This window comes from Micrasema longulum, unplaced genomic scaffold (genome assembly GCF_059751315.1).
Source record: "Micrasema longulum isolate JH-2025_06_02 unplaced genomic scaffold, ASM5975131v1 h1tg002225l, whole genome shotgun sequence".
NCBI classification, from domain to species: Eukaryota; Metazoa; Arthropoda; class Insecta; order Trichoptera; family Brachycentridae; genus Micrasema; species Micrasema longulum.
This window is the reverse complement of record NW_028279385.1, coordinates 1-25,619: the sequence shown is the minus strand read 5'-3', so window position 1 is coordinate 25,619 and position 25,619 is coordinate 1. Positions and strand designations below refer to the sequence as shown.

The window sequence follows — 25,619 nt, the reverse complement described above, 5'->3', positions numbered from 1 at the left end:
GTTGTAATATGTTGATTATAATAAATTTTGAGGGCTAAATATGAATTATAAAATATGCCATCTATAATTAAAAAATGAAACATAAGTGTAAACACTAATAATAATAAGAAAATTAAAACAAATGTAAATGACTAAACATAAAAAGTTAAAAAGACATATAAATAAAAAAACAATAAGGAGATATTTGACAGTAAAAAGTGAAATTTAAATTTTAAAAAAAACAAACAAAACATCACGCCGTTTCCCGTAGGGATAGGCAGAGAGAATAGAACGCCATATCACTCTGTCTTTGCACACAGACCTCGCTTCCTCTATATTCATACATCTTCTCACGCACGCGTGCTGATTATTCCTGCTCTCGACACGTCCATCTTCGCGTATTCGATGAACTCGATCGCGCCATGTTTTTTTCGGTCTTCCTCGTTTTATATATGTGCCAATATGTCTTCTCGCCCATACTGATCATCGTGGTTTCGGATGTGACAGGGTTTCAAGAACATCCTGTATATCATAATTCGAGACGAGGAACTAGAATCCCAACCGTTCATGCGCTCTGTAGCTGCAAGACGTGCTGGGATGTTTATTTATTGTACGGCGACCCTACAGACGTTGTCCTGCCCGAACGTTGGCTTGCCTTGAAAAAATACTTTTTATCGATAAGTAGGTTTGTGGTGGAATTCCAAAACTAAAAATTGTTAATATTCAAATATTGAATTCCAAAACATAAAATAAATATTTTTTCAAATTTGGAATTCTTTTAGCAAACGTCAAACTCCGGTCTTCTCACCAACAGAGGGTACTTACGTATGTGGGAATACGATTTTTAAAAATGTATTAAATTTAATATTATTTTAGTGTTATCAAAAATCAAATAAAAATAAATAAATGAATAGAAATTATAAGGAATTTAAGTAAATAATCTGATTGAGACCCACAAAAAACAAATTTTGTTTGTAAACATTAAAAAACGAACTTTATTTATCCACAAAAAACAAAATCTTTCCATTTTTTTGTCAATGCATTCTCCTCGAATGCAACCCTGATAGATCGACGAATAAAAAATTTATGCTCTTTACTTCTTTCTTACACATTAGATTGAAGATTTTAATATCTACAAACACGCGCAGTGCAAAGATCTACATTTCTCTGAAAACCGCACGTAAATCGGTTAAGTTGTTTAGGAGTTCGGTGACATCACACGTACAGAGGAATTATATATATATATAAAGACACGTTTAAATAATTATTGTAAAAAACTACCTCAAGGGCGTTGTACAATAAATAAATATCCCAGCACGTCTTGCTGCTACAGAGCGCAAAGACGGTTGGGGTTCTAGTTCCTCGTCTCGAATTATGATATACAGGATGTTCTTTAAACCCTGTCACATCCGAAACCACGATGATCAGTATGGGCAAGAAGACATATTGGCACATATATAAAACGAGGAAGACTAATGGCATATTTTATTATATATATTTATTCTTCAATTTTTATTATTATCGGTATGTTATCAAATTTATATTTATGTTAAATTTCTTAGTTACTAATGGCATATTTTATAATATATATTTATGCTTTAATTTTTATTATTATTATCAGTATGTTTTAAAATTTATAATTATGTTTAATTTTTTAATTGCTAATGGCATATTTTATTATATATATATTTATGCTTCAATTTTTATTATTATCGGTAAGTTTTCCAATTTATATTTTTGTTTAATTTCTTGATTAATCTTGGTATATTTTATAATTTATATTTATGCTTAATTTTTTTTTATTATTATCAGTATGTTTTAAAATTTATATTTATGTTTAATTTCTTAATTACTAATGGCAAATTTTATAATTTATATTTATGCTTCAATTTTTATTATAATCGGAATGTTTTCAAATTTACATTCATGTTTCATTTTCTAATTAATAATGGTATATTTTTAAATTTATATTTATTTAGAGTTTTTTATATTATTATTATTTTTTTATTTTTTTAAGCATCCTTAAATGAAATAAAACATAAAACATGCAAAAATAAGGTCCTTTCTATACACATGAATTTTCTAGCTAGTCCGACCCAAAACGAAGAAACTCTGTACATTTTAAAACTGTGAAATGCGTGAATAATTAAAATGCAGTTCCACCAAGAAATGTCGGTAGAAAAACTCAAATTTAATTTCAAGTAAAAAAACCAGAGGATGGTTTTACAGGCTTGTTTAAAAAGTGGTCACACGAATCCGGGAGCATTGCATGCAAGTTCCTTTGTGTTTCTAGTCGTCCTAGGGGAATATTTTATTCCCGTTCTGGCTCACTTCCGTCTTCCGACTTCCAATCTACCTACTTTACGTCAGATATTCAAAGCCCGCGGTAAATAAGGCAGGCGCTAGCGAGCTACCCTGGGGAGCCCCTGTTCAAATAATTATCATTTCTCGTCAGCAACTGTAACGATAATGAAATTTCACCGTCGATATTTATTTATTAGTTTATACCAGGGGCGAACCGTGTAAAGAAGCGATTATGCGCAGCTTACCACTATATTTGACTAGCAAAAATAATGTTTTATTGTAACTTGATTTATAGAAAAACAAACAAATAATTGACATTTATTTTAAATCATTTCCACCGTTTGTATTTTTATCCTAATATAAATATTGATTTAAATAAAGCGCGCCCAGCGCCTGCGGTGAGCCAAGAAACTAGCCGATTATTCCAGCTTATTTTTTCATACTAACAAGTATATTATATTTTGAATGTATTAACCCCAGTGCGGGTTTCTTCTCCCAGAATAAACTTGCAGATTACACAAATTATTTGAAGATTCTCGATTTGGAAAACAGTATTTCAAACATTGTTTCTTAAGGACTATTTTTGTTTGAGATGGTTATTTTGACGTAAGACAATAATTACTTTCATGCATCATATTGCGGGACATATAGCGCTCGACGCGGCCGTTTTTAGCACTATTAATTTCTAGAACAATTCGGCTGGTTATATTATATTTATGTACCTCCGATGTAGGTACAAATATATGATTTTTTTATGGCTTTCCTGTAAATAAAATCACCATTCGCCATTGGCGCCTGGTCATATAAGCTTTGTTTTTTTAAACGATTTAATTTATCAATGTTTGATTATGTCCAAATGCTTGCAGACTGGCTGGATTTCCTCCCTAGAGAATTGTTCATATTTAAATTAATTTCAACATAGGAAAACATTTTCGAGAAGGGAATTTGGAAGTCTATGCATTTCCAGGGCTTATGACCTGTCATCGGCTGGTTTAAGTGTGTAACATTCACCATTCTGCCCATGTTTGAACATCCACGTTTCCTCAACTCTTCCATCTGTCGACTTTTGTGAAGTAAAGGGGCTGAAACCTTTATCACGCGGGTGAGATTCACCCGGCTGAACCAAATCACCTACTGGGCAACGCCTGAAAACAATTTTCCAATTTTTATACTTCTTCTTTTACCAGGTAGTATTTAACAATGTTTGATTATGTCAAAATGCTTTTTTAATTATTATTTAAATTGATTTATTTATATAAATGTTATTTATTTAATATTATTTATTTGTATGAATAATACACAATGTGTAAAGTGCGACCTCCGTGGTGTAGTGGTCAAGGCGCTTGATTCACGCACGGAAGGTTCCGGGTTCGATTCCCGGTGAGAACACAAAAATTTTAAAAAATGTGATTTTTCTCAAGCCTGGGTGCTCTGTGATGTAATTCACCACTGTAATTAGGCCTCCTGGCCTGTTGTGGTGCAAAAAAAATGTAAATGTAAAAAAATGTCAAAAGTGGCCACTTAGACCAGCCAATGACAGGTCATAAGCCCTGTAAATGCCTTGACTTCCATATTCCTTTCTCAAAAATGTTTTCCCTCTCTGTTGAAACTGAAAAGAAAAAAGAACTGTTGAAATAAATTTAGATTAAATGTATTTTTCAAACTGTTTCTGTAATGTTCTGTAAAATGTTCTGTAAAATGTTCAGCTATAAATCTATAAACTTGCATGTGAAAACAGTACGAATAGAAGCGCTCACACTTGAAAATGATAGAAGGACAGTATAGCAATACTCACGTTGGCAACGGCCGGATGGATTCCTTTCAGAGCTATCATGCCGGTTCGATGTGTCGCACTCCACGCGGCAAAAGCTAACATGGCGAGCCCAGCGATCTAAAATATAAACACAAATCGCATTATATGGCACAAAAATGTTTTTTTTTATTTTTATAGTCTTTATTCAATAAAATATACATATTATTACAATATTAATACATGATAAAGAAAACAAAGTATTAAGATATATTTTGTCCCTATAAACTATTCAATAATAGTTTGTCATCGGGTGCTCAGACATTAGTTTTAATTAATAATCAAATAAGAAGAGTACAGACATAATACTGTATACGTATAAAATAATAAACATAAAAATAGTTTAAAAATATTTTTTTTTTTTTAAGTAAGAAAATAGAGTAAAATAATACAATTAAAATTAAAGAATAGTAATTTACTTAAATATATTTTAAATATAAGAAAAAAAAAATAATAGACACATATATAAATAGTGTGTGCTCATAAATGTAATCAAAACAAAATAAAAAAAAATAATTTAACAAAGTAAAGTAAATCGAGAATTTCAATTCATATCTACAGAAAAAAAAAATAGTAAGAAAATTAAAAGTACATATTAAAATTAAGATCTAAAAAATGTAAATGAAATAAGAAAGTAATAAAAGAAAAGAAAAGGTTAACCCAAGAAAATAACAATAATGTATTCAATGAGGGATAATTTTTTTTTTTTTAATGTAAAAAAATAATAATAAATAAAAAATATATAAAAAATAAAAAAATGTATTACATAAATAATAAATCAATATATATATATATATATATATCATGAAGATGAATCACACCCGCATAAATAAAGGTTTCAACTCTTCAACTTCACAAACATCAACAGATGAAAGAATTGAAGGAATATAGATGTTCAAATATAGGCAGAATGGTGAATGTTACACAGTGTGTAAAATGGCCACTTAAACCAGCCAATGACAGGTCATAAGCCTTGTTAATACCTAGACTTTCATATTCCCGTATTTAAGGTATTCTCCATCCCTGTTATAATTTGTTAAGTTTATTTTAGTGTATTTTTAGTTTTAAAGCTGATTTTATATAATTATGTTGATTTATATGTCAAGCATTGTATTAAAAAAAATAATACGAATGATTTTTCGTGTGTCAATATAAATCACTCTTTAGACGTTACTTTTGCTGACAACTGTCATTCTAATCAAGCCGAGCTTTATTTTAAGGACTATAGGGAACATGTTATACATATCTGCCTCTGCTACCTAGTCGCTTACCTTATTTGGTTCAACCGGATTCTTTGGTCAAGCATATAACTTGACTAACCCAGATCATAGTAAATGATCCCGGGTACCGTCCGGCTACCGGGGCCCAGAAATCAACCCCGTGCCTTGAAACAATAACGCCGCTGAAAGCAATCGAGATGCCCAATTGACTATGGCCGAGTGGGTGGTAAAATGTCACATCTTTCCAGATTGGCTCCAAGTTTTGTATCTATGTAGCTTAGTGTGACATCACAGCCACGCAAGAGTTGACTAACTGTTCGCTTACGCTTTCCAATAAAATAAAAAATAAATATTAATTTTAAAAAAAGTCAATTTATTACCAGAAATGAAGAGATGACCGCTTGAAACAATTTTTCGCTGGCCCTCGTAACTGTAGACATTTTATCTGGAAATTAAATATGAGCTTTAAACAAACACGGGCTTTTACAGAGCTCGTGACATTCTACAGACGTTTGGACATACTCAAAATACTGTTGATCCAACTGACTGGTATGAAAATAAGTATATAAGACATTTCCCCGTACGGGTAGGCAGAGAGAATGGACCACCACACACGTCTAGCGTGGCATATATTCCTAGCTTGTTACACATTCATACATCTTGCCATACATGCCCTTCGGTTCTGTCCGCTTTTGACATGACCAGACGTAAGATTTTGGTTTATCTGATCATGCCACGTCTTCCTCGGTCGTCCTCGTCTCACGTCGCCGTTCATTTTCGCCAAGTATACTTGTTTTACTATTTTTTCGTCGTCCATTCGTTCTACGTGACCAAACCACCTCAGAGCCCCTTTCTTAATCTTATCAATTATACTTGACCCAGATTTACACTCCCGCCTGATTTCATCATTCGTAACCCTGTCATACATTGATTTCCCACACATTCGTCGAAGAGATCGCATTTCAACCGCGTTCACTCGGCTTTCATCCTGCCTCTGCCAGTTCCATGTTTCACTTCCAAACATAAGTGTCGTGACTAAAACACCGTTGTGCACTGCCAGTTTAGCTTCGATTGACATATTTTTATCAGCAATTACTGTGCTTAGTGCGCCGTTCATTTTGTTGCCCGCATTCACTCTCCTTTCAACATCTTTTTCTACTCTTCCATCTCTTGAAAACACACTTCCCAGATGCACAAATTCTTCTACTTGTTCGAAACATTCGTTGTTTACATTTATAAAAGTATAAAAGATAAAATTTATTATATTTTTAACATAAATTTTATTTTATCTTGAGCATTATTTTGAGCGTGTTCAAATGTTTGAAGACCCGCTGGATTTCCTCGCTCGGGAGATAATTAGATCTATTTCTTTTGCAACAGAGAGGGCCCAGGCAATTCAATGATTTATGACCTGTTTTTGGCTGGTTTGAGTCGCAATTTCACACACTGTGTAACATTCACCATTCTGCCCGTGTTTTAACATCCACATTTCCTCAACTCTTCCATCTGTCGACTTTCGTGAGGTAAAGAAGTTGAAACCTTTATCATGTGGGTGAGATTCACCCGGCTGAACCAATTCTCCTACTAAAGTACATTCGCGGAGACTAGACCCCTGTGCACGTGCAAACCACGAGCCCAATGCGTGATAAAATACAATAAGGTGGATCAATATTTATTGTTTTACAATTATTTATTTGTTTAATGCCCGGCAAACGCAATAACCAGTACACTATGAGACCGTTTTTGTTTTGTTTTGATAAATTTATTATTGAAATCTCATTTGCTGAGTTTAACTATATTGAATTTGTTATCCTCTTGGTGTAATGGTCAGTGTGATAGCTTGCCATGCAAGAGGTCTCGGGATCGATACCCGACATGATTGATATGAAATATTTATTTAAAAGGGTGTTTTAACACTAGAATATTTCATAATCCCTGGACTGGAACCTGAAGCGTAAGACTGATCATCTTACCTTCATGTAAACAAAATGATCAAGATACGCCGCGAATGGTGTACCAATGCAGTGCCCTATGCACCATTAGGTGCGGAGAGGGAATGATGATGATGATGAATTTATTGCAACAGAGAGGGAAAACATTTTTGAGAAGGGAATAGGAGAGTCTAGGCATTTACACGGCTTATGACCTATCATTGCCTGGTTTAAGTGGCCACTTTACAAACCGTGTTACATTCACAATTCTGCCTTTGTTTGAACATCCATATTTCCTCAACTCTTCAGACAGCCAATGACAGGTCACAAGTCCTGTAAAAGCCTAGACTCCCATATTCCCTTCTCAAAAATGTTTTCCCTCTCTTTTGCAACAAATTTAAATATAAACAACTCTCTAGGGAGGAATTCCAACCAGTCTGCAAGCATTTGGACATACTCAAAACATTGTTGAATTAATGGTGAATTTTACACAGTGTGTAAAGTGGCCACTTAAACCAGCCAATAACAGGTCATAAGCCCTGTTAATGCCTAGACTCCCATATTCCCTTCTCAAAAATGTTGCAATCGATTAAAATATGAACAACTCCCTAGGGAGGAAATCCAGCCGGTCTGCAAGCATTTGGACATACTCGAAACATTGTTGAATTAACTATATTACTTTAATCGGGTTGCGGACTCGCCAATATAGGAAGACCGAGAAAGACATGGCATGACCAAATCCAACAAATACTCAAAGATGGAGATGTCATAAGCCGGAATAATCGGCGCGCGTGCATGAGAAGATGTATGAATGTAGAGGAAGCAAGATCTGTTTTCTAAGATAGACTGATGTGGCGTTCTATCCTCTCTGCCTACCCTTACGGAGAAACAGCGTGATGGTTTGTTGTTGTTTTCACCCGCATAAATAAAGGTTTCAGCTCTTTAACTTTACAAACATCAACAGACGAAAGGATTGAAGTGATATGGATGTTAAAATATTCGCAGAATGGTGAACTTCACACTTAAACCAGTCAATGACAGGTCATAACCTCTGTAAATGGCTTCCCTCCACAATTTTTTTTTGCTGTAATCATTTTAGATAGAAATAACTCCCTAGGGAAGAAGCCTAGCCTGTCTGCAAACATTTAGACATACTAAAAAAATGTTAATTAAACTTTCTGGTTTAAGAAGAAGTAATTAAATTGGAAAGTTGTTTTCAGGAGTCGCCCGGTAGGTGAATTGGTCCAGCCGGACGAATCTCACCCGCGTGATAAAGGTTTCGGCTCTTTTGCTTCACAAAAGTCGACAGATGGAAGAGTTGAAGACATGTGGATTAGAGTGGCCGATGATGTATGAGTTTTTTTTTTTGATATAAAAGTGAAAGGGGTCTAAAAAGTTATCTTTTGGATCGCATTGAACGTAAAAATTATTAAAAAAATATTCAATACTACTTTTGGCCCTCCACAGAAGTTTGAAGTTTATTACTGTCTGAACATTTTTTAATTATCTAAATTGACAAAATATTTTTTTGTTCATAAAGATATAACTTAATCACATTACAAATTCGAACACGTTTTAAAACTACCGAAATGCAAAAAATTTACACTCCGCGGAACTGATTCCGTTGAGCGCCTGACTAAAATTGACGAAAACAATGCCACCCATTTATTACAAAACAAAGTGCAACTCGCGCCCTTGGATGCTTATATAATAAGATTTAACGCAGATTATACAATTTGATTAGACTGATTTTCTTACTTAAATACGAAATGGGCAAAAAATGGACTTTTTCGAAAACTTCAAGCTCTGGTTTAGGGCCAAAAGTAGTATCAAATATTTTTTGCATCCCGAGTAATCCAAAAGGCAACTTTTTAGACCCCTTTCATGTCAAAATTCGGAAAAAAAATTATCGGCTCACCCTAATGTTTAAACGTGGGTAGAATGCGTGCGCTTCCATATTTCCTTTTCAAAACATTTTTTTCGCGCTACTTTGGCAACAAATTACAATTAACTGTCGAAATTAATTTAATTAATTCAATTTGACGAATCACACCAACTCGTAACTGTTGCGACACCAATTTTAATTCTCGAACCACTGAATTTGAAGGGATAAATAATTGTTTTTTCCGGCCCAACTTTCGCGGACTGAAATTCAAGACGCACTGAAAACCTTTGAAACTGACTCGGGACGCTGAAAGTCATTCGTTAATATAGCCGAAGCAACGGTGGCGATGGCCGAATGAAAATACCGATTTAATAATCGATTGTAACTGTTATCGTGTCGGGGAAACGGATGATCGGTTGACATTCGTTTTCAATCTGCTATTCGTCACGTTGACCTGTGTCAGGCAGGTAAATAACTCTCGTGTGGCTTTCTATTTATTTTTATGTGGGTTGCGTTATTTTTTCAGCCTTTTGAGCGCTGTTGGAAAGATTTATGGCAGAATGCTGATTGAGAGAGTAAGAAAAGTGACTAAAGATAGAGTTTGGGATATACAAAGTGAATTTATCAATGGAAGAGGATGTAGGGATCAAATATTTGCTCTGCGAAATATGACAGAAAAGGTTCTGGCTAAACGCCAGAAACTTTTCTGCGCATTTGTCGATCTGCAAAAGGCATTTGATAGAGTTGACAGAGAGAAGTTGTGGAAGGTTTTATCGGAGCATGGAGTAAATGGTAACCTGACAAGGGCTATTGCGTCGCTGTATAAGGACAACACAGCATGTGTGAAGGTGCATGGGTCATTCACATCGTGGTTTAATATTCCGAAAAGAGTAAAACAGGGATGAGGTGTAATGTCACCATGGTTGTTCAACATTTACATCGATAACTGTATGAAAGAACTGAGAGATTTAAGGATGGGAGCAAAAATGAGTGGTACAACTGTTAACTGTCTTCTGTATGCGGATGATGCCGCGCTTCTTGCTAGCAGCAAAGAAGACCTCCAATTCTTGGTAACAAAAGTCTACGATGTATGCCAGAAAAGCGATTTGCTTATGAATGTTGATAAATCGAAAGTGATGGTTTTTGAAAGGGATGAGAATACAACTAAATGTGAGATCAGCGTGAACGGAGATATTCTGAATCAGGCAGAAGAATTTGTGTACCTGGGAAGTATGTTTACTAGGGACGGAAAGGCCGATAAAGATATTGAAAGGAGGGTGAGTGCCGGGAACAGGGTGAACGGTGCATTAAAATCTACTTAGGCAAACAAATGTTTATCGCAGGAGGCTAAACTAGCAGTTCACAACGGAGTTCTAGTTCCAACTCTAATGTATGGGAGCGAAGTATGGAATTGGAAAAATGACGATGAAAGTAGGTTGAATGCTGTCGAAATGCGATCCCTCAGGCGAATATGTGGTAAAACGATGTATGATAGGTGCACAGATGTCGAGATCCGTGAAGTGTGTAAGGCTGAGACACGCATTATTAACAGAATCAAGAAAGGGGTGCTGCGTTGGTTTGGATATGTAGAGCGAATGGACAGCAAAAGAACGGCTTAAAGGATCTACGATGCAAATGTTGATGGATGCAAAAAACGAGGAAGACCGAGAAAGACATGGCACGATCAAGTCCATCAAATACTTGAAGATGTCCTCTCTGCCTACCCTCACGGGGAAACGGCGTGATGGTTTGTTTGTTGCATTATTTTTTTTACCTTGCTTTTTGAGGAAAAAAATATTTTTATTTATTGGGGATATCAACAGTAATACATGTAACAAAAATATAACAAAATATACAGAAAATAAAACCAATGACAGATATCCACAGAAATACATTAAATACACGTACAATACACACTAGTGTGTTTGTGTGAGTGTAAGTGAGTGTAAGTGAGTGAGAGGGTGGGTGAGTGGGTGTTATATTGGAATGAGGGTGGACATGTGTGTAAATATTGCACAAGTGTCAAGTGTTTAAAACATAAATATATTTAAAATATTAAGAATTAGAGATAAAATAAAATAAGACTTTATTATTGAAACTAAGTATAAGACAAAAAAGTATGTTTCAAGACGCGCATTTTAAATGTTATTTGGGGAATGGGGAAAGTTCAAATTATATTCACGAGCAAACCGTTTAAGTGGAGAGTTCTGGGCATAGTTCGTACGAACTGCTGGCACGTGAAATAGAGAGATCGACGCGTGACGGGCGCGGTAGTCGGGGACATTTAATGATAACTCCGACAAAAGAGCCGGACTATCGAGGCGTCCACTGAGTGTGTCATGAAGCACCCCCGTGTCCAACAGTGGACGGCGATCTTCTAAAGTAAGCAAATGGTGCTATTTGCAGGAAGACGTATAATTGAGATCGGTAAGATTTTATTTACAACTTTATTTACAATATTTGAGTTTGTCCAAATGTTTGTAGACAAAAGAGTGGATTTCACACCTTCGGGTGTCATTAAGATTAACAAATTACAACAGGGATGGAGAATACCTTAAATAAGGGAACTAAGGGACTTCCATAAGTCTAGGCATTTACACGGCTTTATTGTAATAAAACCAACTGGTCCAAAAAGAAGTTTAAAAATTTTAAAAAAATTCTCAGGCGTTGCCTTGTATGTAAAATAATTAGTCAGATGAATCTCTTTGCAACAGTAAAGGTTTCAGCTCTTTATCTTCACTAAAATCAACAAATTGAAGAATTGAAGAAATATGGATGTTCAAACATAGGCAAAATGGTGAATGTTACACAGTGTGTAAAGTGGCCACTTAAACCAGCCAATGACAGGTCATAAGCCCTGTAAATACCTAGACTTCCATATTTCCTTATTTAAGGTATTCTTCATTCCTGTTGTTATTTGTTAATCTTGCTTTATTTGTTACTTTTTAAAAAAGCAGTACCGAATATTCTATTTGATTTACTGGGGCGGTTGTGCGGCATCCATTTTAAAGCCTCTTGCAAATTATTATTGAAATGAATATTCCGGCGCCGTTTGGAGGGCCATACCCGACAGAACATTTGTTCCAATACACGACGGGGCTGGATATGAGACAACTGTACCCAAAAGAAGCACTTACACACTTCTGGTCGAACAATGAGGAGGGGTCTCAGCAAAATGTCCCTACGAGGTTTTCCCGGGGCATGAATTATGTCACACCCAAAACACATGTGACTTTTGCTCGAAGGCAACTCTCGTTTATCGCACCGAGAGTGTTCAATATTTTGAAAGAGCGTATTATGCTCTAAGGACAAAAACTATTTTCAAGAAAGGAGTTAAGGACTGCATTTTCCTTAGTAGGGGGGATCTGAGTAGGAAACTCCTTGATGATTTACCGAATGTTTGAGTTTACTGTTTACCACATTGATGTTCCATATCTTTATATGTTTTTTTTCTTATTATTTTTTATGTTTCTTTTCCTATATTTGTGGTGATATACTTATTTATTTATTTATTTGACACTTTATATACATATACAATAAGGGCGGGCATATTGCCTTAAGGAAATTTCTTCCTACCTACCCAAACCGTTCAGTTTGAGAAAATTATAAATACATGGACATATTGAATCTGACAATTTTATACAAAAATTAAAAGCAAAGATTAAAAAAATAAATATAGATATTAAAAAAAATAACACTATACTATGAAGAGGGGAGATGGGATGGGAGGGAAAGAAGAAGGATAAAGGAACAATTTAAATATTTAGATAGTGACATTTCAATCTTGACTTAAATGTAAATAAAGAAGGGGCGTCTCTAACATTAGTGGGTAGATTATTCCACAATTGAGCGGCTACTACTGTGAAAGAGGAGGCAAAAAAATTAGAGCGATGACAGGGTATTAAAAGGGTTCTCTCGTTACTAGAACACTTATGTGTCTGTTTCAACTAATTGCTCGTCCCATCTCAACACAGGACTTCTAGTCCCCTGGAGTTTGTCTCAAATAATGCAAAATATACAATATGGAAATAAATAAATAACTTAAATGAAAAACTTGTCCAGTTCATATAATATGTAAGGATTGCGTGGGATGTTTTGGCTGTGGCCTGTTTTAGGAGCTTCTCCGCATTTGCTCTAGTGACGAGGAAACCACGGGAAACTCGTCAGGAGAAGGCAGTCTGTTGTCATTCGTCAACAGACCTTCCGATACACTCGAAGAGTGTTCGGCATTTGGTTTCCCGCTATCATTGATACCTTTTACTGCCTTTACTATATCTATCATGTATAATGTTACCTCTCTTGGCAAGCCTTATGACTAATTACTACATAAACATCGCGTAAATCCTCCAGTTGCATTATCTGGAGACTAAAAAAGGGGCAATGCATCAACAGATGGGAGACATCTTGGAGAGTAACATCATAACAATCCAGTCCTTGACTACAAAAATTTGGACAAACTCAAAATATTGTTAAAATAAATAATCGGTTTTATATTTTCGTTTAGAATCACCTTGACAGTACAATCGGTTATTATGATCGGTTACACATTATACAATCTTCGGTTATCGATCGCGCGTCACTAACTCGGTGTGCTTCAACTTCTGTGTCAATGTTTCAAAATATTATCATTTCGATTTATTATGGCTTTACCGTTCTGCGGTAAATTACTCGGAAACAAAACATAAAATACAATATGTTCAAATGTTGAAAGGGAGCAACACGCACACATATACAGATTAACGACAATCATTCAATGGCCAATGTTTTGCGTGCAAAATAAATATTCGCGATTCCTTGAAAATGTGCATTGGAGTGTGCCAATGAAGTGTGGCGTTATTTTATTTTTTTACACATCAAAGTAAGAGAAGTCTCAAAAGATGCATTTTGGGTCACATCAGTGCTAAAAAAAGCCGCGTGGAGCGCTATATGTCCTGCAATATGACACATGAAAGTAAATATGGTCTTATGTCAAAAGTACCATCTCAGAGAAAAAGAGTCCTTAAGAAACAATGTTTGAAATACTGTTTTCCAAATTAAGAATCTTCAAATAATTTTTGTAATCTGCGAGTTTAATCTAGGAGAAAAAACCCGCACTGGGGTTAAGACATTTAAAATATAGGATACTTATTTGTATGAAAAAAATAAGCTGGAATAATCGGCTAGTTTCTTGGCTCACCGCAGGCGCTGGGCTCGCTTCATTAATATTAATATTTATATTAGGATAAAAATACAAACGGTGGAAATGATTTAAAATAAATGGTAATTATTTATTTGTTTTTCTGTAAATAAAGTTACGATAAAACATTATTATGATTTGTCAATATAATGGTAAGCTGCGCATAATCGCTTCTATACGCGGTTCGCCCCTGCGAGACGGTACACTTAACTTCTGTACTGTCTATATTTTCCTCGGTTCATTTGACCTAATTGTCATATCGACGTCATATGATCGAAACAAACCAATGAATGGCCGCAAAAATTAGCCATCACAAAACCAAACAAACCATCTCAGAGACCCTTTCTAAATCTTATCAATTATACTTGTCTCAGATTTACACTCTCGCCTGATTTCATCATTCGTAACCCTGTCATACATTGATTTCCCACACATTCGTCTAAGAGATCATTGGATGATTAATAAGTGAGAGACTCTTACCCCCGTCGTTTACCCGCCCCGTGCTCGCGGACATTTATTATTTTGGCCCAGACCGTACCGTCATGAGCATAGTGGTTTTTCGACTTTTCACGATGAAAACACAATAGTGTCAAAAAAAAAACATTTGCAAAAAAAAAGGAGAACGCCCGCACCTCGCCGAACGCTGGTCTTCAGCTGGTCCGACGGTGCGAGCGTCCACCTTCATTTATGTTCAATGCAAATGGACACTTGGCAAATTTACCATGTGTTTTACTAACGGATATATAAATTCATCATTTGAAAATTATGTATGAAAATAATTAGAGTCCAGACCGTACCGTCAGAAGCATTTTGGTTTTTTGACTTTTCACGATAAAAACACAAAAGTGTTGAAAAAAATAATTTGCAAACAAAATGGCGAACGCCCGCACCTCGCCGAACGCTGATCTTCAGCGTCCGATGGTGCGAGCGTTCGCCTTCGTTTATGTTCAATTCAATTTGGACACTTGGCAAATTTACCATGTGTTTTACTAACAGATATTGAAATACATCATTTGAAAATTATGTATGAAAATAATAAGAGTCCAGACCGTACCGTCACGAGCATTTTGGTTTTTCGACTTTTCACGATGAAAACACAAAAGTGTTGAAAAAAAAATTTGCAAAAAAAAGGCGAACGCCAGCACCAGCCGAACGTGCACACGGAAGCGCAACATGCATCCGATTGGATGTCATGCGCGCGTCGCGTCTACAGCGTCCGGCGGTGCGAGCGCCCGCCTTGGAATTGGGGAGCTTTCGCTTCGCTTCGCCTTCGTCTTCTGCTCGTCGGCTCTTAGCTCTTGATTTTTGCTTTTTATTTTTTGCTTTTTGTTTTTCGCTTTTGCCTTTGAGCTTTTAGCTTGGAGCTTTTTCCTTTTGGCCGTTGGCTTGCTTAGCTTTATAAGCTAGCTTTAAAGCTAGCTTTTAAGCTAGCCTAACTATAGGCTACCTTTTCGCTTGCGGGCCGACTTTCCGCGGAAACGATCGGACGAATCTCTTGGCGTGGGGCAGAGTCTCAACGGATCGCAGCATGACGCTGTTCTACTGGGTACAACAACCCGCCAGGTACGAAGGTCGTCTGCGGACGATTCCGAGTTCCGACGCCGAATATAAGCTTGGTCAGAGGCGGGACCAAATAAACCGAATTTTTTTTTTTAATATATTCTGATTAATAAGTGAGAGACTCTTACCCCCGCCGATGACCCGCCCGTGCTCGCAGACATTTATTATTTTGGCCCAGACCGTACCGTCATGAGCATTCTAGTTTGTCGACTTTTCACGATGAAAACACAAAAGTGTTGAAAAAAAAAATTTGCAAAAAAAAAGGCGAACGCCCGCACCAGCCGAACGTGCACACGGAAGCGCAACATGCATCCGATTGGATGTCATGCGCGCGTCGCGTCTACAGCGTCCGGCGGTGCGAGCGCCCGCCTTGGAATTGGGGAGCTTTCGCTTCGCTTCGCCTTCGTATTCTGCTCGTCGGCTCTTAGCTCTTGGCTTTTTGCTTTTTGTTTTTTGCTTTTGCCTTTGAGCTTTTAGCTTTGAGCTTTTTCTTTTTGGCTTTTGGCTTGCTTAGCTTTATAAGCTTGCTTTAAAGCTAGCTTTAAAGCTAGCCTTACTATAGGCTAGCTTTTTGCTTGCAGGCCGACGTTCCGCGGAAACGATCGGACGAATCTCTTGGCGTGGGGCAGAGTCTCAACGGATCCCAGCATGACGCTGCTCTACTGGGTACAACACCCCGCCAGGTGCGAAGGTCGTCTGCGGACGATTCCGAGTTCCGACGCCGGACTTAAGCTTGGTCAGAGGCGGGACGCCATCGCGCCGGAACATCTAACCACGCAGCGCATTATTAAATAAACCGAAAATTATTTTTTAATATATTCTGATTTATAAGTGAGAGACTCTTACCCCCGCCGATTACCCGCCCCGTGCTCGCTGACATTTATTATTTTGGCCCAGACCGTACCGTCATGAGCATTTTGGTTTTTCGACTTTTCACGATGAAAACACAAATGTGTTGAAAAAAAAAAAAAACAAAAAAAAAGCGAACGCCCGCACCTCGCCGAACGCTGGTCTTCAGCTGGTCCGACGGTGCGAGCGTCCACCTTCGTTTATGGTCAATGCAATTTCGACACTTGGCAAATTTACTTTGTTTTTTACTAACGGATATTGAAATACATCATTTGAAAATTATGAATGAAAATAATTAGAGTCCAAACCGTACAGTCATGAGCATATTGGTTTTTCGACTTTTCACGATGAAAACACAAAAGTGTCGAAAAAAAAATTTGCAAAAAAAAGGCGAACGCCCGCACCTCGCCGAACGCTGGTCTTCAGCTGGTCCGACGGTGCGAGCGTCCACCTTCGTTTACGTTCAATGCAATTTCGCCACTTGGCAAATTTACAATGTGTTTTACTAACGGATATTGAAATACATCATTTGAAAATTATGTATGAAAATAATTAGAGTCCAGACCGTACCGTCATGAGCATATTGGTTTTTCGACTTTTCACGATGAAAACACAAAAGTGTTGAAAAAAAAATTTGCGAAAAAAAAGGCGAACGCCCGCACCTCGCCGAACGCTGGTCTTCAGCTGGTCCGACGGTGCGAGCGTCCACCTTCGTTTATGTTCAATGCAATTTGGACATTTGGCAAATTTATTATGTTTTTTACTAACGGATATTGAAATACATCATTTGAAAATGATGTATGAAAATAATTAGAGTCCAGACCGTACCGTCATGAGCATGTTGGTTTGTCGACTTTTCACGATGAAAACACAAAAGTGTTGAAAAAAAATTTGCAAAAAAAAGGCGAACGCCCGCACCTCGCCGAACGCTGGTCTTCAGCTGGTCCGACGGTGCGAGCGTCAACCTTCGTTTACGTTCAATGCAATTTGGCCACTTGGCAAATTTACCATGTGTTTTACTAACGGATATTGAAATACATCATTTGAAAATTATGTATGAAAATATTTAGAGTCCAGACCGTACCGTCACGAGCATTTTGGTTTCTCGACTTTTCACGATGAAAACACAAAAGGTGGAAAAAAAAAAAAAAAAAAAAAAGGCGAACGCCCGCATCTCGCCGAACGCTGGTCTTCAGCTGGTCCGACGGTGCGAGCGTCCACCTTCGTTTATGTTCAATGCAATTTCGACACTTGGCAAATTTACCATGTGCTTTACTAACGGATATTGAAATACATCATTTGAAAATGATGTATGAAAATAATTAGAGTCCAGACCGTACCGTCATGAGCATATTGGTTTTTCGACTTTTCACGATGAAAACACAAAAGTGTTGAAAAAAAATTTGCAAAAAAAGGCGAACGCCCGCACCTCGCCGAACGCTGGTCTTCAGCTGGTCCGACGGTGCGAGCGTCCACCTTCGTTTACGTTCAATGCAATTTGGCCACTTGGCAAATTTACCATGTGTTTTACTAACGGATATTGAAATACATCATTTGAAAATTATGTATGAAAATATTAAGAGTCCAGACCGTACCGTCATGAGCATTTTGGTTTTTCGACTTTTCACGATGAAAACACAAAAGTGTTGAAAAAAAAAAAATCAAAAAAAAGGCGAACGCCCGCACCTCGCCGAACGCTGGTCTTCAGCTGGTCCGACGGTGCGAGCGTCCACCTTCGTTTACGTTCAATGCAATTTGGACACTTGGCAAATTTACCATGTGTTTTACTAACGGATATTGAAATACATCATTTGAAAATTATGTATGAAAATAATTAGAGTCCAGACCGTACCGTCAAGAGCATTTTGGACTTGGACTTTTCACGGTGAAAATAAAAAAGTGTTAGTAGAAAACAATACACTTTGAAAAAAAAACTTGCGAAAAAAAAGGCGAACGCCCGCACCAGCCGAACGTGCACACGGAAGCGCGACATGCATCCGATTGGATATCATGCGCGCGTCGCGTCTATAGCGTCCGGCGGTGCGAGCGCCCGCCTTGGAATTGGGGAGCTTTCGCTTCGCTTCGCCTTCGTCTTCTGCTCGTCAGCTCTTAGCTCTTGGCTTTTTGCTTTTTGCTTTTTGTTTTTTGCTTTTGCCTTTGAGCTTTTAGCTTTGAGCTTTTTCCTTTTGGCTTTTGGCTTGCTTAGCTTTATAAGCTTGCTTTAAAGCTAGCTTTAAAGCTAGCCTAACTATAGGCTAGCTTTTTGCTTGCAGACCGACGTTCTGCGGAAACGATCGGACGAATCTCTTGGCGTGGGGCAGAGTCTCAACGGATCCCAGCATGACGCTGCTCTACTGGGTACAACACCCCGCCAGGTGCGAAGGTCGTCTGCGGACGATTCCGAGTTCCGACGCCGGACTTAAGCTTGGTCAGAGGCGGGACGCCATCGCGCCGGGACATCTAACCACGCAGCGCATTATTAAATAAACCGAAAATATTTTTTTAATATATTCTGATTTATAAGTGAGAGACTCTTACCCCCGCCGATTACCCGCCCCGTGCTCGCTGACATTTATTATTTTGGCCCAGACCGTACCGTCATGAGCATTTCAGTTATTCGACTTTTCAAGATGAAAACACACAGGTGCTTTACTAACGGATATTGAAATACATCATTTGAAAATGATTTATGAAAATAATTAGAGTCCAGACCGTACCGTCATGAGCATATTGGTTTTTCGACTTTTCACGATGAAAACACAAAAGTGTTGAAAAAAAAATTTGCGAAAAAAAAGGCGAACGCCCGCACCTCGCCGAACGCTGGTCTTCAGCTGGTCCGACGGTGCGAGCGTCCACCTTCGTTTATGTTCAATGCAATTTGGACATTTGGCAAATTTATTATGTTTTTTACTAACGGATATTGAAATACATCATTTGAAAATTATGTATGAAAATAATTAGAGTCCAGACCGTACCGTCATCAGCATTTTGGTTTTTCATCTTTTCACGATGAAAACACAAATGTGTTGAAAAAAAAAATTTCCAAAAAAAAAGGTGAACGCCCGCACCTCGCCGAACGCTGGTCTTCAGCGTCCGATGGTGCAAGCGTTCGCCTTCGTTTATGTTTAATGCAATTTGGACACTTGGCAAATTTACTATGTTTTTTACTAACGGATATTGAAATACATCATAGAAAATTATGTATGAAAATAATGAGAGTCCAGACCGTACCATCACGAGCATTTTGGTTTTTCGACTTGTCACGATGAAAACACAAAAGTGTTGAAAATAAAAATTTGCAAAAAAAAAGGCGAACGCCCGCACCTCGCCGAACGCTGGTCTTCAGCTGGTCCGACGGTGCGAGCGTCCACCTTCGTTTATGTTCAATGCAATTTGGACACTTGGCAAATTTACCATGTGTTTTACATACGGATATTGAAATACATCATTTGAAAATTTTGTATGAAAATAGTAAGAGTCCAAACCGTCCCGTCATGAGCATTTTGGTTTTTCGACTTTTCACGATGAAAACACAAAAAGTTGAAAAAAAAAATTTGCCAAAAAAAAGGCGAACGCCCGCACCTCGCCGAACGCTGGTCTTCAGCTGGTCCGACGGTGCGAGCGTCCACCTTCGTTTACGTTCAATGCAATTTGGCCACTTGGCAAATTTACCATGTGTTTTACTAACGGATATTGAAATACATAATTTGAAAATTATGTATGAAAATATTTAGAGTCCAGACCGTACCGTCACGAGCATTTTGGTTTTTTGACTTTTCACAATGAAAACACAATAGTGTTAAAAAGAAAAACATTTGCAAAAAAAAGGCGAACGCCCTCACCTCGCCGAAAGCTGGTCTTCAGCTGGTCCGACGGTGTTAGCGTCCACCTTCGTTTATGTTCAGTGCAATTTGGACACATGGCAAATTTACCATGTGCTTTACTAACGGATATTGAAATACATCATTTGAAGATTATGTATGAAAATAATTATAGTCCAGACCGTACCGTCAGAAGCATTTTGGTTTATTGACTTTTCACGATGAAAACACAAAAGTGTTGAAAAAAATAACTTGCAAACAAAATGGCGAACGCTGGTCTTCAGCTGGTCCGACGGTGCGAGCGTCCGCCTTTGTTTATGTTCAGTGCAATTTGGACACTTGGCAAATTTACCATGTGTTTTACTAACGGATATTGAAATACATCATTTGAAAATAATGTATGAAAATAATAAGAGTCCAGAGCGTACCGTCACGAGCGTTTTGGTTTTTCAAATTTTCACGATGAAAACACAAAAGTGTTGAAAAAAAATTTGCAAAAAAAAAGGCGAACGCCCGCACCTCGCCGAACGCTGGTCTTCAGCTGGTCCGATGGTGCGAGCGTTCCCCTTCGTTTATGTTCAATGCAATTTGGACACTTGGCAAATTTACCATGTGTTTTACTAACGGATATTGAAATACATTATTTGAAAATTATGTTTGAAAATAATGAGAGTCCAGACCGTACCGTCACGAGCGTTTTGGTTTTTCAAATTTTCACGATGAAAACAAAAAAGTGTTGAAAAAAAAAATTTGCAAAAAAAGGCGAACGCCCGCACCTCGCCGAACGCTGGTATTCAGCTGAAAGACCAGCTGAAGACCAGCGTTCGGCGAGGTGCGGGCGTTCGCCTTTTTTTTGCAAATTTTTTTTTTAACACTTTTGTGTTTTCATCGTGAAAAGTCTAAAAACCAAAATGCTCGTGACGGTACGGTCTGGACTCTTATTATTTTCATACATAATTTTCAAATGATGTATTTCAATATCCGTTAGTAAAACACATGGTAAATTTGCCAAGTGTCCATTTGCATTGAACATTGATGAAGGTGGACGCTCGCACCGTCGGACCAGCTGAAGACCAGCGTTCGGCGAGGTGCGGGCGTTCGCCTTTTATTTTGCAAATTTTTTTTCCAACACTTTTGTGTTTTCATCGTGAAAAGTCGAAAAACCAGAATGCTTATGACGGTACGGTCTGGGCCATAATAATAAATGTCTGCGAGCACGGGGCGGGTCATCGGCGGGGGTAAGAGTCTCTCACTTATTAATCAGAATATATTAAAAAATAATTTTCGGTTTATTTGGTCCCGCCTCTGACCAAGCTTAAGTTCGGCGTCGGAACTCGGAATCGTCCGCAGACGACCTTCGTACCTGGCGGGTTGTTGTACCCAGTAGAACAGCGTCATGCTGCGATCCGTTTAGACTCTGCCCCACGCCAAGATATTCGTCCGATCGTTTCCGCGGAACGTCGGCCCGCAAGCGAAAAGCTAGCCTATAGTTAGGCTAGCTTTAAAGCTAGCTTGAAAGCTAGCTTATAAAGCTAAGCAAGCCAAAAGCCAAAAGGAAAAAGCTCAAAGCTAAAAGCTCGAAGGCAAAAGCAAAAAACAAAAAGCAAAAAGCTAAGAGCTAAGAGCCGACGAGCAGAAGACGAAGGCGAAGCGAAGCGAAAGCTCCCCAATTCCAAGGTGGGCGCTCGCACCGCCGGACGCTGTAGACGCGACGCGCGCATGACTTCGTATCGGATGCATGTTGCGCTTCCGTGTGCACGTTCGGCTGGTGCGGGCGTTCGCCATTTTTTTCGCATATTTTTTTTTCAACACTTTTGTGTTTTCATCGTGAAAAGTCGAAAATCCAAAATGCTCGTGACGGTACGGTCTGGACTCTTATTATTTCCATACATAATTTTCAAATGATGTATTTCAATATCCGTTAGTAATACACATGGTAAATTTGCCAAGTGTCCAAATTGCATTGAACATAAACGAAGGTGGACGCTCGCACCGTCGGACCTGCTGAAGACCAGCGTTCGGCGAGGTGCGGGCGTTTGCCTTTTTTTTGCAAATTTTTTTTCAACACTTTTGTGTTTTCATCGTGAAAATTTGAAAAACTAAAATGCTCGTGACGGTACGGTCTGGACTCTAAATATTTTCATACATAATTTTCAAATGATGTATTTCAATATCCGTTAGTAAAACACATGGTGAATTTGCCAAGTGTCCATTTGCATTGAACATAAATGAAGGTGGACGCTCACACCGTCGGAACAGCTGAAGACCAGCGTTCGCCATTTTGTTTGCAAGTTATTTTTTTCAACACTTTTGTGTTTTCATCGTGAAAAGTCAATAAACCAAAATGCTTCTGACGGTACGGTCTGGACTATAATTATTTTCATACATAATTTTCAAATGATGAATTTATATATCCGTTAGTAAAACACATGGTAAATTTGCCAAGTGTCCATTTGCATTGAACATAAACGAAGAGGAACGCTCGCACCATCGGACGCTGAGGACCAGCGTTCGGCGAGGTGCGGGCGTTCGCCTTTTTTTTTGCAAATGTTTTTTTTTTTAACTCTATTGTGTTTTCATCGTGAAAAGTCGAAAAACCAAAATGCTCATGACGGTACGGTCTGGACTCTTATTATTTTCAGACAAAATTTTCAAATGATGTATTTCAATATCCGTTAGTAAAACACATGGTAAATTTGCCAAGTGTCCAAATTGCACTGAACATAAACGAAGGTGGACGCTCGCACCGTCGGACGCTGAAGACCAGCGTTCGGCGAGGTGCGGGCGTTCGCCTTTTTTTATTCAAATTTTTTTTTCAACACTTTGTGTTTTCATCGTGAAAATTTGAAAAACCAAAATGCTCGTGACGGTACGGTCTGGACTCTAAATATTTTCATACATAATTTTGAAATTATGTATTTCAATATCCGTTAGTAAAACACATGGTAAATTTGCCAAGTGTCCATTTGCATTGAACATAAATGAAGGTGGACGCTCGCACACGCACCGTCGGACCAGCTGAAGACCAGCGTTCGCCATTTTGTTTGCAAATTATATTTTTCAACACTTTTGTGTTTTCATCGTGAAAAGTCAATAAACCAAAATGCTTCTGACGGTACGGTCTGGACTCTTATTATTTTCATACATAATTTTCAAATGATGTATTTCAATATCCGTTAGTAAAACACATGGTAAATTTGCCAAGTGTCCAAATTGCATTGAACATAAACGAAGGGGAACGCTCGCACCATCGGACCATCGTGTTTTCATCATGAAAAGTCGAAAAACCAAAATGCTCGTGACGGAAAGCTCTGCTCAAATTGCATTGAACATAAACGAAGGCGGACGCTCGCACCGTCTGACCAGCTGAAGACCAGCGTTCGCCATTTTGTTTGCAAGTTATTTTTTTCAACACTTTTGTGTTTTCATCGTGAAAAGTCGAAAAACCAAAATGCTCGTGACGGTACGGTCTGGACTCTTATTATTTCCATACATAATTTTCAAATGATGTATTTCAATATCCGCTAGTAAAACACATGGTAAATTTGCCAAGTGTCCAAATTGCATTGAACATAAACGAAGGCGAACGCTCGCACCATCGGACGCTAAAGACCAGCGTTCGGCGAGGTGCGGGCGTTCGCCTTTCTTTTTTCAAATTTTTTTTTCAACACTTTTGTGTTTTCATCGTGAAAATTTGAAAAACCAAAATGCTCGTCACGGTACGGTCTGGACTCTAAATATTTTCATACATAATTTTGAAATTATGTATTTCAATATCCGTTAGTAAAACACATGGTAAATTTGCCAAGTGTCCATTTGCATTGAACATAAATGAAGGTGGACGCTCGCACCGTCGGACCAGCTGAAGACCAGCGTTCGCCATTTTGTTTGCAAATTATATTTTTCAACACTTTTGTGTTTTCATCGTGAAAAGTCAATAAACCAAAATGCTTCTGACGGTACGGTCTGGACTCTTATTATTTTCATACATAATTTTCAAATGATGTATTTCAATATCCGTTAGTAAAACACATGGTAAATTTGCCAAGTGTCCAAATTGCATTGAACATAAACGAAGCTGGACGCTCGCACCGTCGGACCAGCTGAAGACCAGCGTTCGGCGAGGTGCGGGCCTTCGCCTTTTTTTTTGCAAATTTTTTTTTCAACACTTTTGTGTTTTCATCGTGAAAAGTCTAAAAACCAAAATGCTTATGACGGTACGGTCTGGACTCTAAATATTTTTATGAAAAAAACACTTTGAAAAAAAAAAATAGCGAAAAAAAAGGCGAACGCCCGCACCAGCCGAACGTGCACACGGAAGCGCAACATGCATCCGATTGGATGTCATGCGCGCGTCGCGTCGACAGCGTCCGGCGGTGCGAGCGCCCGCCTTGGAATTGGGGAGCTTTCGGTTCGCTTCGCCTTCGTCTTCTGCTCGTCGGCTCTTAGCTCTTGACTTTTTGCTTTTTGCTTTTTGCTTTTTGTTTTTGCCTTTGAGCCTTTAAAAAAAATTTGCAAAAAAAAAAGGCGAACGCCCGCACCTCGCCGAACGCTGGTCTTCAGCTGGTCAGACGGTGCGAGCGTCCGCCTTCGTTTATGTTCAATGCAATTTGGACACTTGGCAAATTTACCATGTGTTTTACTAACGGATATTGAAATACATCATTTGAAAATTATGTATGAAAATAATTAGAGTCCAGACCGTACCGTCATAAGCATTTTGGTTTTTAGACTTTTCACGATGAAAACACAAAAGTGTTGAAAAAAAAATTTGCAAAATAAAAGGCGAACGCCCGCACCTCGCCGAACGCTGGTCTTCAGCTGGTCCGACGGTGCGAGCGTCCACCTTCGTTTATGTTCACTGCAATTTGGACACTTGGCAAATTAACCATGTGTTTTATTAACGGATATTGAAATACATCATTTGAAAATTATGTATGAAAATATTTAGAGTCCAGACCGTACCGTCACGAGCATTTTGGTTTTTCGACTTTTCACGATGAAAACACAAAAGTGTTGAAAAAAAAAATATGCGAGAAAAATGGCGAACGCCCGCACCTCGCCGAACGCTGGTCTTCAGCTGA

At 38.1% G+C, this 25,619-nt stretch overlaps 1 protein-coding gene across 3 annotated transcripts in view; it reads right to left on the bottom strand.

Moving 5' to 3' along the window:
- The window catches only part of LOC148272694 (tetraspanin-1-like), a 32,805-nt gene extending 23,373 nt beyond the window's left edge, over window positions 1-9,432 (bottom strand). The window contains exons 1-3 of one of the 3 annotated variants that reach the window (XM_088239698.1): window positions 9,163-9,432; window positions 5,694-5,758; window positions 4,079-4,174 (exon numbers count right to left, since the gene is read on the bottom strand). In XM_088239698.1, coding sequence (XP_088095824.1) covers window positions 4,079-4,174; window positions 5,694-5,753 — 156 coding nt within the window. In that variant the 5' untranslated portion in view covers window positions 5,754-5,758; window positions 9,163-9,432. The remainder of the gene's footprint in view (window positions 1-4,078; window positions 4,175-5,693; window positions 5,759-9,162) is intronic. The other 2 variants (XM_088239697.1, XM_088239699.1) reach the window with 2 other exon arrangements.
- Between the last annotated feature and the right edge of the window lie 16,187 nt (window positions 9,433-25,619).